At 28.0% G+C, this 18,685-nt stretch overlaps 1 protein-coding gene across 1 annotated transcript; it reads left to right on the top strand.

The window, feature by feature from the left end:
• Positions 1–12,133: 12,133 nt before the first annotated feature.
• LOC101267990 (F-box protein At1g67340) lies at positions 12,134–13,981 on the top strand. Its single transcript, XM_004239160.5, has 3 exons — positions 12,134–12,559; positions 12,655–12,817; positions 12,914–13,981. The coding sequence occupies exons 1-3, from the start codon at positions 12,306–12,308 to the stop codon at positions 13,655–13,657; spliced, it is 1,161 nt and encodes a 386-aa protein (XP_004239208.1). The 5' UTR covers positions 12,134–12,305; the 3' UTR covers positions 13,658–13,981.
• The last annotated feature ends 4,704 nt before the right edge of the window (positions 13,982–18,685 follow it).

Genomic DNA, 18,685 nt, shown 5'->3' with positions numbered 1-18,685 from the left:
GATGTGGCATGATATTGTGCCACGTGTCTGACTAAAAAGAAAAGGCGTGCACCATTCCAAGGGAACAAACTTTACCTGTCTTCAAACCTTCCAACAAAAAAAGCGTGGGACCCACAACTTTAACAAATTCTTCATATATGAGCACACTAGTCCCCTATATTGTTATAAATTAGTTTTCCAAACTCTATAAGTTATTTTTTTTTCTAATAATAGAAATCAACTCTTTATCTTTTTTTTTTTCCTTTTGAATTATTAGCAACATACTATGACCAAACAATTAATAGGGGTTGCAACATTATTAAATAGCGATTTTGAATTTGTATTTTAGATATACGTGGAGGAAATTATATTAGAAATGTCACTTTCAAATAAATTTTATTGTATGTAATTTAAATTTAATTAGAGCTTTAATAATGATAATAATATTTAGTATGAAAAATAAAATAAAAAATTATAATTGAAAATTTAAGTCTTATTTTTTTGTGCGATGTCAGTTAAAATTATAACTAGAGTATACTTTTGACTTTTTTAAATTCGTCATAATAATAAATAAAATCAATATAAATGATATTAAAATTGTCGATGATATATTGGTGAAATCAGAATTTTAATAAAAAAATATATTTAAGAATATAAAAAGGCTAATAAATACGATATTAATATCTATCACTTAACAAAGATTATGACAAGTTATAAAAAAAAATTATATCATTGATCATAAATCTCGAATTTAAGTTCAAATTATGAACAGCATATCCCTATGTAACTCCATGCAACCGACTAATGAAGACATGTGGATTTTCACTTGAAATGTACTCTAAGAAAAGAAAGTACATCACATGGTAGATAGATTAGAAAGTAATTTGCCATAATATTGGATGGTTAACTTGTGATTAATGTTTGTATTCCATATTAATCTTTTACAATTACTTCTTTGTTTGCCTATTTTTAACGCCTTATAATACTATATAATATAATATAATATTACTAGCAAGGAGACAAAGCCATAACGTACGTACCTAACATATCAATTATCTTACTCTACCATTTCTTAGGCCATGCCCCCTCCTTCCTTTAAATTTAATTATGTCAACAACTTTAATTAACCATAACTCAATAGTGCATAACTACAACACTGAACTAAGAAAAAAATTAGAATTCAATTAGAAGTTCTTTATTTTTTTTGGATGGCTTCTTGAAGCAATTTAGGTAGTTACAATTATCATTAGTGCTAAAATTTAGGTCATTTTTACGGTGGTCGATATATTAAGTGTCTTTCCCCCCTATATAAGTAACCAATAAGGATGTGCTGAAAATTCTGCTAGATATGAACAATACTTTTTTTTATTCGATATTTGATATATGCAATGAAGCTCGATTATTTTGAATTTGTGTAGCATAAAACTAGTGACAAAATTAGAAATTTGGTGAAGGATGTGCCAACTTTCTTGTCAGATGTATTAGGGATCTGCAAAATTAAATATATACTTATATTAATTACTCTTTCTGTTTCAATTTATGTGGACACATATCGTTTTTTAGAGTCAGACAATTTAAGTTTGATTGAAAATTCATACAGAAAATCTTTATTTTTTTAAATATAGAATTAATAGATTTGTAAACCACATAAAACGTACTATAAATCACAATAATTAACAATTCAAATATTTTTAAAAGATGTATGAAAATTTTACGATCAAATTAAACTTGTTTGAATGTTGAAATCAGACACCCGTCACTTAAATTGACACGAAATATCCCTCAATTAACTTTTAGTTGTCATGATTTTCTTTTTTAGAGTCAAACTATGAGAATTTTGATTAACATTTTACGAAGTATTTTTTTCATCACTCTGATATACAAAAAAGTGTAATTTAGAACTTTGATTATTAAAAATATATCAAATTAATATAATCTAATTTAACTTTAAAATTTAGATAAATTAACTTTTAATTAACATAACATAAAAAATAAAAATAAACTAATCAAATAACATTTAACATTATACATTATATAATTTTCTAATGAAAAACGTGAAACGATTCACCTTTTATCTAAAATAACTCTGCCCTTACATAAGACTTTATTTATGAAGTAAATTAAAAATTTTATCGTACCTAAAGCTCAAATCCAATAATAATAATAATAAATAACAATAATAGGTAGGATTAGAGGAACCCCACTACAACTAGATTGAGGGTGTCTTGATATTTGTTAAATCTTGAGATCTTTAGGCTTTTTATCCAAGCATGGAGAAAGTATAGAGTATCCACTTAACACAATTCTTCACCATTCCTTCCAAATCCAAACTTATCCTATTCTTTTATTTCCCAAGTGTTAAAAAGTTGACACGTGTCCCTAAAAATGAATGTTTTTTATTTTTATTTTTTTAAAATTACATGCAACAACGCATGTAGCCATCACTCAACGGCCCCATTGAAAAAATTTTCTAACTACTTGAACAAACAAGAGGCACGCCTGCACATATTATTTATTTGCCCAATTTTATTAAATTAGTAAAAATAATCTGGCCAGTACTCCTTTCATAGCAATTATGAACTATTATTTTTTATATTCCATTGGGCTGGGTAGATAAATGTGTCCATCTCAAAATTAAATCATACTTACTATTAATTACAAGTTTAAATTACGAAAAACTTTTTCTAATTTTTGCCTTTCTGTTGTAGCCTTTTGTTTGGATGTTTTTATTTTTTTAAAAATTAAAAAGGATTACTCAGTGAGAAGGGTAATTACTAATAAATACGTAATTAAGTAAATATCAACAAATCCTTTTTTATTAAAGCAAATCATATACATAAAATCTCTTTGACATTTTCTTTTTTAATTTAAATAGAGGTAATATCAAGGAGTAATATTCTTATAACATTTCAATAAACCCGTATCAGGTTCAACTGTACTAATATTCTCGTTTCATTTTTACGTGAGATATTTCACAGCATCATGAAGGTAAAATTATCTAATATTTTATACGAAGTTGTGCAGATAATTTTTTTTTAAAAAAAGAATGAAAAATAAAATTGATCTAAAACTATATTAAAAATGTTATAATCACAATTATTCATAATTTAAAATATTTAAAAAAATATCATCATTTAACGAAAGACTCCTTATTTAACTAAATTAAATATTGCGTAAGTTGATTAAAAAAGTTTCATGCACATAATACTCAAATTCTGATGCACATCCATCCAAACTTTTTCTACTTTCTTCATAATTTGAATTTATAAAATAAAAATGTTAACTGTGTCATATTATATCTCCTTTTATTATTTATCTATTTTTAAATTGACATATCTATTAAAAAATAATAATCGATATAATAACTTTACAATTTTATCCTTGTTAATCATGAATTAGATGAATTAAAGATTTAAAATTTTTAAAAAATTCTACCTTTTTCAAACTTAATAAGTTGAAAGTATAATATGTAAAAGAAATGATCCTATCTTAATTTGTGAAGATGAAAATTAAAAAACAAATTAGACAAGTACTTAAAAGAAAAATACATATATATGGAGATAATATTCAATAACTATCGTTTATCTAAATAATATGCATCGACAACAAATAATAAATAGGCACAATTAATTGAGAGATTCTCAATTAACTAACATAAACATGCAGTAAAGTAAGTAGAGAACTAAAATACTATCCAATGTCTAATTCATTTTACAAAAAGATTCTATCAAAATCCTAAGTTAAAAAATTAACGTCTAATTCATTTTACAAAAAGATTCTATTAGAATCCTAAAGTTAAAAAATTAACTACTCTTTTTAGTATGTAAAAAATATAATAGTACTAGAATTCATAATGAAAAACAAAAAATTAATAAATATAAAGAAAAAAAAGGAATATTCATTCTTGAATTTTGTGCCTTGCACGGTTGATTCTACCGCATCTTGCCTCCACTGTTTTTTCCCCCCACACACATAAAATATGTAAGAAGCTTAAAAATGAGTATCTAAGAATATAATAGTATAATAATATAGTTATAACAAACTATGAAGCAATAATATAATATAAATATAGAGATTGAATTATTATTAACCATATAAAATGTTGTATAGGCACTAATATATGAGTTCGAAGCCTAATTGGTGAAAAATGTTAATAAAAATTTCAAAATAGTATATGAATTATTTTTTTTAACTAAAACGGTAAAATCGCTTATTAAGCAGCGATTTTGTCCGTCGAAAAAAGTAAAATCGCTGCTATAACAGCGATTTGTTAAATTTGATTTATTTTTTTTAAAAAAGGATTTAAAACAAAATCACTCCCGAAGGAGCAATTTTCAATATATATATATATATATATATATATATATATATATATATATATATATATATATATATATATTATATTTTTGTTATGTCGATGCTGAGGCAGCGACTTGAGTTCAAATTTTTGTTTTTAATTATTTTTTAAAAAAGTTTAAATAATTTTTTTTTAAAAAAAATCAAATCACAACGATTTTTAATTAAATTTTTAATTTATTTTTTAAAATCAAATCGCTGCCAGGTAGCGATTTTAAATCAAAATATTTTTTTAGAGATTTGATTTTTTTTAAAAAAAGAAAAAAGATTAATTAAAAATCGCTGCGATTTGATTTTTTTTTTTTAAAAAAAATATTTAAACTTTTTTTTTAAAAAAAGCAAAAAATAATTTTTTTTAAAAATTAAACTTAAGTCGATACCTCAGCTGTGACATATTAATAAAAAAAAATTTAATTTGGAAATCGCTTAATTTTTTTTTTTTAAAATCAATATCAAATCGCTGTTATTGCAGCGATTTTACTTTTTCAAGCGAACAAAATCGCTATTTCATGAAAATTTTTACCATTTTAATTAAAAAGAAATTTTGTATACCATTTTAAAATTTTTATTAACATTTTTCACCATTTTAGATTCCGAACTCATTAATATATTGTATGATTAGAAATCAATAGCTTGTGAATAATAACAACAATAGATTATAGTATAGTCATGCTTTGCTAATTTATGCCGACCATGTTATAAAGCTATTTTATTTGATGTTTGCAGTCACAATTATTTATTAAAAAAATTGTGGGCAGGTTTATTAGCTATTCATCATGAAATTGACATTACTTTAAATTTGTTGCCGTAGCCGTCATTATCGATCTTATCTGTTTATTATTATTATTATTATTATTATTATTAAAAGAAAATAATTATGCACCTCCACAACGTAACGCAGGCCATTACATTTATTATTATATGTTTAAGAGGAGAATTTAACATCAACTTGCTAATTAATCTATAATATATAGTCATGAATGTAACAGGGGAGAATAACGCAACTCTTTTAATGTCCCATTCTGTCAATATCTTTATTAAATTTCACCTGACAAAATTTGTGTCGTCAAACCTACATATTCTTATTATAATGTCTTGAATCATTATCTCTAATATCGTTTGCCCTTAAAATATTAGTATCATTGAATTTATATAGGTGCTTTAAGAGAAGTATTAGATTTATGATCAGATGATCATATAATAAAATTATAATGAAACAAATTACAAGATATTTAAACCCTAGGGTTCCATTTCCATTAATCTAACTGAAAGTTGATTTTAGGTTTATCTTCATTTTGTAGTGATTGGCGAAGATATCGGGATCCCCCACCTGATTGTTTAGAGATTCTTATTCAAATTATTTTATGTAACTGTTGATGATAATTTCAAGATTTTGCTTACCGTCTGATTGTTCAGAGATTCATATTTAAATTATTTTATATAACGATTAATGAAAATTTTGAATTTCTGCTTAGTACTTGATTGTTCAAGAGATCCTTATTTTGTAACTGTTGGCGAAAATCTCGAGACCCGCATAATTATTTTGAGACCCCTATTTAAATTATTTTATATAATGATTGACAAAGATTTCAAAGACTTAATTTCGGATCGTCAAAAAAACCCTTCTTCTATAACAATTGGCGAAGATCTCGAGATCCCACTTAATGCTTAATCATTCGAGAGATGGCCACATGCATATGCTCTCTTAGCGAACTAGCTACTAACTCATGCCATATATGCTTGTCTTCCCCTTATTGATTCTTGATTCGAACTCTAGTTAAATTTGAATTTCACCTCATATAAATACTCGTATACGAGTTATAGTCTTTCTCAGCCAAATTATCATAGCAAGAATACTCAAATAATCGACATGAGAAAAATGTTTGGTTAGATTATTGATTAATCATATAATAAAATAAGTTCAATGTTTGCGTACGTATAAGACTATAAGAGGATGCTTACATTTGAATATTAGATTAAGAGAAGGAATGGTTGGTGCATTAATATGAGTGTTTCACCTTTAATTAGATATTTTGGATTTGAGCATGGGAATGGAGAAAATCTTGTTGAAATGTCATCCACGAATGGACCTGCAGTGCGTGATGTGCATTTAGTTAGAGCTTCAATGTGAGCTTTGAACACCGAGTGAGAGTCGAAAAAAATATTTTTTATTAGGTTTAATTTTACTGTGCAATTGGACAAATTGTAATGTGTAAACAAGTTAGCACGCTTTGCAATTGAAAAATAATCGGAAACGACTAACTATATGTTAATTTGTTCATTGTGGGCGGCCATAACTCTACGCTTAAGGCTTCTTATAGATTGAGTCAACTAATAGTTTTTGTTTTCATTATTATGTCAATTCACACACTATTTTTTTTAATTGGTAAGTCTACATTATATGAACCATATTATATAATCATATTTCATCATACATTTTAACTTCACACGTTTAGATGTTCTTACCTGACGCTTTTTGGTGAAGTTAAAATTTTCAAAGTATTTTTTTTGACCTAGTTAGCTATTATTTTTTCCGTCTAATAATAGTTGTGCACCATAATATTTTAGAATGTCCAATAATACTTGTTAACTTTATGAAATCAACACTTAGTTCCTCATTAATTATAGTCATTTCTTTATTACATTTTTCAACATTGTATTTATTATTTTCAAAGGTACGACTTAGTTGGTTTGGAGGGTGGTTATCCACGCAGATGACCCGAGATTGATCCCCCTGAATGCCTTCTGAGTTGAGCACGTTGTATAGGGCTTGCCTAGTGCAGTTTATATCCCCTATATGGTTTGCAGACTATTTTACAGAGGGAGATTTACCCAATACACACAAAGTGCTTACCCGAAGGGTTGAGATTGTGACAGAAATTGTAGCGGCCACAGTTTGATTATAAGCATCAATTTTTATTTAATAAAACCAATATTATTTCATTTAGGACGATAAACTCATGAAATTATCGTTTTCAAAAAAATATTTAAATAACATTAAAAAAATTTTTTAATCAACATGTCATGTACGTTAAATTTTTTTTAAATAATAAATATATTTGACTAAATCATTATCCACCTTTAGAAACTAGAAAATACATATTAGTTGTGCACGAAATCTGATTATTTCGATTCTAATAATTAACAACTTCTTTTATAATTGTCTCTGATGAAGGAAAAAATGTTTAATTAGTGAATGAAAGCGAAATATGACTAGAGTGGAACATAAAAATGCCCCTCCTGAATTTGGCTTATAATGAGTTGAAGACGTTCGAAAATCTCTAAAATAGCAGCACAACGACGTGCATTTTTTGGTAGCTGGCATGCAATATACAACAAATTAAAAAGAATTGACCAATGTTTGTAACTCTAGAATTGCTAGTAATTGTCAAGAAATCACTCTTAATATTTTTGACCAGGTCTAAAATTGGGTATAAGACATAGTTAAATCAGTAATTTAGTATAATGCAAATTAGTTAAATATATTTATTATTAATTGAGAGAAAATAAAGTTCTTATATTTTTTTTAAAAAAAATAGTAATAATTAAATGATTTTTATAATTTTAAAAGAAATAAAAGAAGTTGTTTAATACTTGAATGAGTGGAATTAACTCTTAAAAAATAGATGTCTTTTTCTTTCTATCTCATTTTTAAAATTCGTATTGAAGTACTAACTAATTTTAGATGGCATATTGTACGATTTATTTGGATATGACCTTCCAACCAATATGAAGTACCAACTAAATTCAAATGACTCATATCAATCCTCTACGCTCCACGTCTCCCTTCTCTCTCTTCACCAAACATACAACATATCTTTCGTCTCAGTTTAACCTTTAATCAAAAGTCTTAGATGGAGTTTTATATATAAAAAAATGAGAAAAAGGATAAATATATGACCGAACTATCGTAAATGACATGTAGATATCCTCTGTCATGCTTTTGGAATATTGGTGCGCCTGCCATCCAAAAATTAGAGCTAGTATGCTCTTTACTCTAACGGAAGACAAAATATGGACACGTAACACAATCTTATCCATCGATTTGATGTCGGATCGGTGGATAAGACTATGTCACATGTATGTCCGTTAGTATAAAGAGTATATATGTTCTAGTTTTGGATGATAGGGGCACCAATATCTCAAAAGTTTAATCGAAGATATTTACTATAGTTTGAAAATATATAATTTTTTTATATCGAAATTCAATATAAGACTTGTAATTAAAGTTTATTATATTTAAAATTCAATATGAGAAAGGTGAAACTGAGGCGAAGGATATGTAGTATGTTTGATGAATAGAGAGAAGGGAGACGTGGGGCGTAGAGGATTGACATGAGTGGTCGACATCACTTGTTTAGATCCTCGTCATCTCTCAACTTATCCTTTTCTTCTTTACTACACAAAAGGCCATCCAAATGAATATAAAAGTGGAATAAGCAACCTAATGTTTTCAATTAATTCCCATTTACACCTTTAATTAATTTTATATGCTATAGCAATTCTAATTTTGCGTTTGTATTTGTATTTAATGAGGGGGGATTTGTGTTTTTTAAACTCTTGTTCTTACAATTGTCTAATGACTTACTAATTATGTGGAAATAATAATATAATTATATTATTTTTATCGTAATATCTGACGATAAAAATTATTACGTAATAATTAAATATGAAATGAATTTTATATTTCAATTAATGGAAAATATTATTAAGTTAAATCTATACACTAGAGATGCTAGATCATGCACGAAGTATTCATAACTTTTCCATGTAGAACTTTCAATATCACAACCAAACAACCCCTTAATAAATCAAAGTGGAGCATAAAATACATATCCTAAGTTAATAAATATAATTATTTTTACATACCAAGTCAAACTCTTCATCTCTATAACGCTTATTACTAAAGTCATTATCGGCTAGTCTTGAAAGGAAAAAACTCTTCTATAATATTTTGTAATTTAATGCAATACATAGAATTGGAGCCCCATGATCTATTATTTTATTCTAGCTTCATGTTTTCTTCACCTACTTGATATCCATTCTAATTTAGAAGGACAAAAATTTAAAGAATTGGACATAATTAGCAAATTGAACCATATTTATTTACATTTTTTTAATTCTTAGAATTATACTAATTACTTTTCAACAACAAATCTTGATTTTTGGTATGGAAATGATAGCATTGTATATCCTTTATTCTATTTCTTGTTTTTTATTCTCTTACTTGGTTATTAATTAACAATAATGCTAGATAGCCAGAAAATTCGGCTAGAATTTTAAAAAGTTAATCATATTTTTTTAATTGTAAAATAAATTAATTTTTTCCATTTTAAATTAAAAAACATATTATAATTAAAAAGGTAAGAATATTTTATAAAATAAATACAACATAAATAACATACCATTCAGATCAAATTCTGATAAAAATTTTTTCATTAATTAATTATATATCCTTTTTATAGGTTAGGTCAAAAATTAAATAAATGGTCAAAATTAGCCGATTTGAATCATCTCATTTAATTACTTAATTCCTTTTCCTTTTTTAATCAATTACTTTAATTACATGACCTTTTTTTTTCAACAATAACACCTTGATTTTTGGTATGCAAATAATGAAACCAATGCCTTTTAATTCCCACCGATCATTAACGACTCTATTACTCCTATAAAGTATACACTTTTATTTTTGCTACGGTATAAATTACAATATATATATTTATGAAACAGCATTTATAAGCTTTACATGGAAAATGCTCCTGAAAATTATTAAAGAAATTAATTGTAGCTGATGGGAAATATAATATATAAGTAATTAATACTTTATTTATTTTTGATGATAAAGAAGGTCAATGGAGGAAACGTTAGAAGGGGGATTTCATATAAAATCAAAATTGAGCCGTCATACCATGCGCATATAACTATCACAAAGTTGAAAAATTATTATTGCTGAATAATGTAATTTGAACTTTGCATTTATAAGGTAATTGGTTAGTGGTCCAAGATAAAATTCGTATTAAAGTTCTCATCAAATCTAAATTTCTTTCATATTAATATGTCATAGTACAAAATAATTTTATGAGCAAAATGCGTTATCATAATTAGTAACATGAATGTACAAACGATTTCTTGATAGGTTAATCATGGTAAAATGTAGATAATATAGTTTTAGTGGTAATAAAAAAACTACTAACATTTTCTTTCGCTAACATAATATTTTTCACTTTCTAAAAATAAACAATGAAATTAAGATCGTTTGATAGGTAAATAAAAAAAGATATTTATGTATTACTTTTCATAAACTTTCTAAAAACAAAAAATGAAATTAAGATCGTTTGGTATTTAAATAAAAAAAATATTTATGTATTAATTTTCATAAAACTTATACAATGTTTGATAAGTATACACAAAATAAATAATTCATTTGATTGACAACTTAGCAATCCGAATACATATATAAACTACAAGAGAATTTTATATACTCTTATTTTATACATGATAAAAATTGAGATAACTGATAAATAAAATATCAATTCTTATATAATTAATATCTACATAAAATAATATATAAATTTTTCATAATTAACTTTTACATCTTAATACTTGTATAATTTCAATTAGAAAAAATTGTATGAAATAAAAAATTATTAATTCAAATTAAATGTTATAGGCATAGTTTATTTTAATGGCAATTCACAACAAACATTCCATTTTCTTGCCATCTGATTTGATATACAATTAACATTTCCAATATACAAGTAATCATTTTATATATTTCGGTATAAAATGTATAAATTGCGTTCGTATTTGCATTAAGCGAGATAAAAGTGAATATACAAATGAAGGTACATATATATATTCATCCTTTACACTTATAATTATACACATTCAAATTTTACTATAGTATAAATGAATTTATATAAAATTAAACAATTTATATAAAATTAAATATTTTTAGCAAATTATACAAATTTAAAACTCTATAATTAAACATAAAATTTATTGTGAAGCATAATTATACAAATAATAACTCTAATATACGAATATAATTTTTATATTTGTTACATGTAAACATTGGTTTTCTAATCAATTATAATATTATATTTTAAAATTATATATCTAGAAAAGAATTTGTAACGTAAAATGAGAAGGCAAGTAAATACAAAATAGCAGTAAAAAGGTTGTCCCGTTGCTGAAATCACCCGTTTGACCTTTAAAGTGGATGAGTCGTTCGTTCGTTCAGTCCCCAAAATTTGCTACCTGAATTTTGTTACAAATGTTGTCCCACTCTCATCTACCATACGTATTCCTCAATTTCTACTGTCGTTATAAAATATATTTAATTTAATCATAACAAAATTAACCGCTTTTAAAATAAAGAACGTACAAATTAAAACAAACCGTAATTAGTTGCCTATTTAAGTTAATCACAACAAAATTAACTACTTTTAAAACAAACCCCATAGAAATTAAAACAAAACAAACAGAAATAACAACTACCTCGAATCTACTTAAACAACATTAGTAGCTTCACTTGTATACTTACGTATTATTATTATTATTACGATTAATCAGTTTGTTAGGAAAAAGATATCACAAAATTAATTCTTTTGTTTGTAATTATATACATCTAATTACTTTGTTTCTCTTTTTGTCAAAAAATGAATTATTTTAACTTTTTTTAAACCTTTTTGGCGTATGCATATACAAGGAAAACAAATTAATAAATAAAAAATTAAAGCAAGTGTCCTCGACGACGGATCTGGTCAGCGCCGCTTGACCAACTTTTCATTAGCTTTGAAACAACTAAGGAGGGTATTTAAGTCATTTCATCTGATTTCTTATCCTGCGCCTGGGTCCTGAGTTTGTGTATATATATATACAGAGCATTCGGCTTCTGTCGTCGTTGGTGTTTGTTTTACTTTACCTTTCTTTCTTTACACACAGAAAGTGTTTGTGGGTATAAAGGAATGAGAACGAGAAGAGGGTTTTGTTATCCAAATCCAAAAGTAAACATGTGTAGAGAAAACAAAATTGTTAAGAGGAGAAGAGATGATTTTCCCGGTGTCGGAGACCATCGGAAAAGATCCAGACTTTCGCCGGGGGTTACTGGTCATCATCCTGATCTTTTTGATTCTTTGCCGGATGATCTCGTTGTATCTATTCTCTGCAAACTCACTTCTTCTGCTGCATCGCCGGCTGATTTCGTTAACGTTTTGATTACGTAGGTTCCGATCTTCTTTTCACCGTTTTTTCAAAACTAAACAAAATTTTTTTTGTATCTAATGGAGCTGTTTTTTTTTTTTTTTTGATATGCAGATGCAAAAGACTAAATGGGTTAGGTTGTCATTCGCTTGTATTATCAAAAGCTTCCCAGAAAATGTTAACAGTGAAAGCACAAAACTGGTCGGATTCTGCTCAACGTTTTCTGAAACAATGCGCCGACGCCGGAAATGTTGAAGCTTGTTATACCCTTGGAATGGTGAGTATTTATATCTATTGATTTTATTAATGGGGAAATTAAAATTAATTTTTTATATATATATTAACTGGGCGATTTTTTTATTGTTGAACACAGATTCGATTCTACTGTTTACAAAATCGAGGGAGCGGCGCGTCCTTGATGGCGAAGGCGGCGATTAGCTCTCACGCGCCGTCGCTTTATTCTCTGGCTGTTATACAGTTCAACGGCAGCGGTGGCTCGAAGAACGACAAGGACCTCCGCGCCGGAGTTGCCCTTTGTGCACGCGCCGCCTTCTTAGGCCACATCGATGCTTTGAGAGAGCTTGGTCACTGTCTACAAGATGGGTACGGCGTGAAGCAAAACATCGCCGAAGGTCGGCGATTCCTCGTCCAAGCTAACGCGCGTGAGCTCGCCGCTGTTTTGTCGATGACGCCTTCGGCTCTGACCGCCGGCGGGTGGCTGACGTGGAACCCACTGCCTCATCACCGACACGGAGCAGGTAGCGGGTGTCCGTTACTGAGTGATTTTGGGTGTAATGTTCCTGCCCCGGAAGCCCACCCGGCTAATCAGTTTTTAACGGAATGGTTTGCTTCTAAAGGGGGAGTTCCGGGTTCGGGGCTCCGGCTTTGTTCACATGCTGGCTGTGGAAGACCCGAAAGTAGGAGGCATGAATTCCGTCGGTGCTCCGTTTGTGGTACAGTTAACTATTGCTCACGCGCTTGTCAGGCGCTTGATTGGAAGATGCGTCATAAAGCAGAGTGTACACCTGTAGAGAGATGGATTGACGAAGACGGTGAAAATGACGGTAACGGTAACGGAGAAATGGGCGAGGAGGGTCAAAACATGGGGGAGAGTTAAACGGCGAGAGTAACAGTGTGCTTGACTGTGAAGGTGACGGTAACGGCACGTGAGTCTCAAAAATTTACTGGCAAGTAAAAAAGGTAAAAGAAGGGCAAGTTAGTAGTGGCCGTTTTTGGGAATATAATTATGGTCTCTATTTTTGTATAAAACAAGTAAAAAAGAAATTGGGATGTATGAAAGTGGAAAAAAAGCAAATTATTCTGCAGTATTTTTTGTTTTTAAAATTTTACTTTTTGAATATTAATAGGAGTATTAATTTAGAGTATGGTTGGAAAAAAGAAACGAAATGAATGGGGAATATGATATGATGAGTTCTCTTTATTCTTGCCTCCCGACCAAATGATATCTCTATTCTTCATTCAACTTATCTTTAAATTTACATGAATGTGGGCCTATACATTTTACAGCTATTCATTTTTGCATTAAACAAAAATAATACTTCTTATCGATATAGAGTTATAGATTGACTTAATATTACATTTATATATATATATATATAATTTTTGGTTTAAAGTAAAACGAATTAAATTGTAAAGTAAAAAAAAAATGTATGTTAAAAAGAGTAGGAGCTAGGTTAAAGGGGAAAACAAAAATGGGTGATGAGAGATTTGGTTACAACAAATATATTGGTATTAGTAATTTGTCTCTTGGCTTTAGGTTAAAGGCTAAAAGCTGGAAAGTCTTGAAAAGCATATATGTGGAAACAGAGAAAGCAAGATTCAAAATGTAATTGTGCTTTCTTTTCTACTTAGTTCAGTAAGTTTTACTTTAAAATCTTATTTGAATATTTAATTAATTAAGTTTCTCCTTTTCTGAAAAAAAAATCAATTGAATATGTTGAATGAAATATATATAAATTCTTTGATAATGTAAATGAAGTTTGTGGTGAAATAATTGAAATAACTAAATGAATAAATAATAATTAATAATAAGAATTTTAATAATCAAAGTGAAAATTTGAAAGATAATCGCGGAGAAATCGTCTTTGTCAGGTAGCAAGCAACGATAGCCTTTTCCATTACATAGTGAAGATGCATTTCATGAATTAAATAGTATCTCTAAGATCTTGGAGCCTTGACCAAATTATAATTAAATAGATATAATACTTAGCATCTATTATTAATGTTTATTATAAAAAGTACTTTTGTACTGTTGAAAGTACTAAGAAAACCTGCAATTTGTACTAGAAATAAGTACCTTAAAGTCTCCTATTTATTTTGAATATATACACCTCTTATTTTGATTTACATTCAAACCGAAGTGTTCATATTGACAGGAGTAGATAAGTTTACACAAAATAAAAAAGTTAACATCCCAAATGAAGAAAGAGGGCATTTCTTTGTCTTGTTATTTTTCAACTTTTTTTTAATTTTTTTTGTGTATTTGGTCAAATAATGTCAGAACAAGAGATTGACCAAAGAAAAAGATGGAAAAAAAGGACTAGAAAGAAAGCAAAATGGGGGAGAACTTTATTTTCTTGAGTTTAAAAAATCCAAAGGCAAAAATAAAATATAGGATTCGTGAGTGTTTTGTGTGAGCGATGATAAGCGATATTAATTTCAGAGATAAAATGTAGAATTATTTTATTATACGTTTGGTTGAAGGTATTAGTCTAGATCGTCATTGTTATTCAATTTTTTCATTAATTCTTGCCATATATCCAACATTCTTGAGATTATTTATCTCGTCATTTATACCTTAATGATGAAATAAATTGTTCCATATACAAGATGAAATGATTTATCTCAAATAATCAATCCTAAAATAATCAAATGACTCCTCCTTATAGGGAAATACACATTAACGAGAAAATAATATCCACCTTAACTAGATTTTTCAAACCTGTGGTAGCAAGTGACATTGAGCCTACAAATAACTAATAATAAATTAATAATGTGCTCTCTCAAACAAGTTTTATTTTTAAATGAGATGATTACATAATTCAAACATGATATCAAAACAAGCAGAGCTACTAGGTCTAAAGTCAAGACTTGATATAAAATAAATACTTTTATGTACCTAGCTAGCTAGAATCATCAAAATAAAAGTTCAAAGGAAAGGGTTAACAAAGTCATGAAAATTAAGGCAAGCACATGGTGGAGGTGCACTTATTCACAATAATAATAATAATAAGTATCCCCCAAACTAGCAATCACATCTTGTTGTGTATATATAGAGAAAAAAAAAAGAAAAAGAAGGGTGTTGGAGTGGTCCAATATATATGATGTCTAACCTCAGATAGATTTGTTGGTTAGATATGAAATATAATGTGTTTCCCTCAACAGAAAGTGGTTGTGAAAGTAGAGGACATGCCAATGCTAAACATGGAGAAACAACAATATGGAAATTGACTTGTTAACTTTACTCTTTTTTTTAGGAGTAACCTTGAGATTTTGCTCCCATTTCCCCAAACAATTCTTACTTTCTTTTTCCCCTCTCTATATTCATTTAATGCCTTACCAATTACTATCCCTAAAAATGTTTACATCAACCAGATTGGTTAATAAAGACTACTAATTTCTTATTTTGCATCCCTAATATATTTGCTCATATTCTTTTGCGTCTTATTTTATCATTTTTAATGATTTACACTCCGATCTTCTTTGCTTTTTGTAAAATCATAAAAAAGTTTCATTTTTCAATTAATTACAAAGATAAAATAGAAAAATTACCAACTTATAACTCTATTTTTTTTAGGATTTAACAGAAAAATTAACTTGTTATATATATATATATATATATATATATATATATATATATATATATATATCAGCACATAATATTTGCATATAATAGATATATATGTTACTTGCCAAATCAAAATATATAGGTTTCATGTTTAACTGATTTGATTTTACAATATATTTTCTCTATATTATTTTTGATATTGGGAGTTTCAATATACTTATTTCGTAACACTATAACAGTTTTTTTTTAGCGGCATTAAATATTGACACTAATAAAGAGTGATAAAACCTTTATCGGTATTACTTAAGTGCCATTAGAACCAATGTCGCTAAAGGCTTTAGGGATATATACAAAGAGTGACAATTGCCGCTAAAAATACATATTTAGCGGCAATTAAGAATTAAATGTTGCTAATTGTCATTTTTGTTGTAGTGTAAGCAAATATTATTATTTAAAAATTATGCAATGTATGTTATTTTTAATACACCAAATCAAACACTACATAAGAAGTAATTTTAGCATAACTAATGTAAGCATTATTAATATCAATATTAATAATACACCATATATATATATTTTTACTTTTATTCAACACTATTTTTCTTTACTCTATCAAATGACCCCTAAATCTTTATGGTTAATTCCAAATTGAGTAACAGATGTGTTACTTACATTAACTGTACAAGGTTCTTTGAAAGTGATTTAGGGTATACAGATTGCTCTTAGGCCCAAACAAGTTGAAAAAGACATGTACATCAAAAGTTCCTAATGAATTTGCACAAAGCCTCAATTCAAATATATATAATTATTATTAATTGGTGGTGAATTTGGGAATACTCTAGGTATAAAAGTTGTAACCCTTTGCAAATAACTTCCTAATCATATAAAAATCAGGTTAATCCAAGCAATGAACAACTTGATATGCACGATTTATTAAAAAGTATCCAAATATGATAGTCATATTTTTGATATACAAGTCATTCATACCACAAACGAGATGTATATGTGATATACGATACGTATACCAAACATTAGATGGATGTATCAACTTTGTAGTTATTGGAATTTGGTTAGATTAACATATGAAGACGCATATAGACGTACATGGGACATACAGGTTGTATGTTGATCATACATGACCTAAAGTATATCATGTGTATATCAGGAATAGGCCAAAGTCTTCTGCGGCCCCTTAAAGTTGTCCTCATTATTCATTTAGACACCTCAACTAGTCCTAGTACATATTGAATAAAATATATTTTTTTTATCACTTTCCATAAATTGTGTGGAACGTGTATTTAAGTTCCACGTGTATCCGACGTGTATAGAATGATCATTTAACAACTATCACATGTATCTGGCGTGTATTTGTATGTCTTAATTGGGAAAAATTCCTAAATCATCAACTTTTATAGAACTTCTCTCTCTCTTTGCGATTTCTTCCAAATTGAAGCTCTCCATCTTCGCGATTTCCTCAAGATTGAAGTTGGATTCGTCGTGTTCGTATTACGATCTTGAAGATTTCGTTGTGTAAGTTAGAATTGTTAATGTTTTTTTTTACATGTTTTGTTAAACAAAATCTAGGATTTTGTAAAAATATAGGGTTTGTGTTTTTTGGAAATATTTCCCTACTATACTTTTAACCTAGAAAATAACCTAGAAAATATACTTTTAAGCTTTGTTTTTTAGTTGTTGTATGAGTTATATGAGTATATTCCGTTATCTTCAGCTAGGATTTATTTGATATTTTATAGGATTACCTAACAATTGACCATGAAAGATATTATATTAACAAAGATTTATCATGATGAAATCTTATTCGGAATATCTGTCCCTTGTTATTTTGGAAACTGTGCCTGCACTCAAGTATATTATTAAGGATCACTTTTCTATTTTGAAACTATTGTATTATAATAAAGAATTGGATTATGAAACAGTTGAAGACTTTTGTGTCAAAGATCTATTGAATAAACAATGGTTACAACTGAACAACATCTCCTACACCTCTTAAATACTTAAAACACGAGGATACTTTGAAGTATTTGTCTGTCATGTATTAGATGAATTTTTCCTTGACACTTAGGTAACTAGAGTCTATCTAGCTAATGTTGGTGGTGAAGGTGTTGATGTTGACCTTGGTGAAGAAGGTGAGGTTGTTAACTTAGGTAGAGAGGATGAGGATGTTAACCTAGGTGGAGAAGGTGAGGTTGTTGACCTAGATGGAGAAGGTGAGGCAGTTCACCTTAGTGGTGAGGGTGAGGATGTTAACCTTGCTGGGGTGTTGATGTTAACTTTTGTAAGGAGGGTAAGGTTGTTGACTTAGGTGGAGAGGATGAG

Source organism: Solanum lycopersicum, chromosome 5 (assembly GCF_036512215.1).
Source record: "Solanum lycopersicum chromosome 5, SLM_r2.1".
Taxonomy (NCBI): domain Eukaryota; kingdom Viridiplantae; phylum Streptophyta; class Magnoliopsida; order Solanales; family Solanaceae; genus Solanum; species Solanum lycopersicum.
Note: the sequence above shows the minus strand (reverse complement) of the source record. Positions and strands in the feature narration are given on the sequence as shown.

Excerpts from the sequence above, each read along its gene's own strand:
- LOC101267990 (XM_004239160.5), top strand. The coding sequence starts at position 12,306 with ATGAGAACGAGAAGAGGGTTTTGTTATCCAAATCCAAAAGTAAACATG. Across the intron at positions 12,560-12,654 it reads TTCGTTAACGTTTTGATTAC|ATGCAAAAGACTAAATGGGT; the intron begins GTAGGTTCCGAT and ends TTTGATATGCAG. Across the intron at positions 12,818-12,913 it reads CTTGTTATACCCTTGGAATG|ATTCGATTCTACTGTTTACA; the intron begins GTGAGTATTTAT and ends TGTTGAACACAG.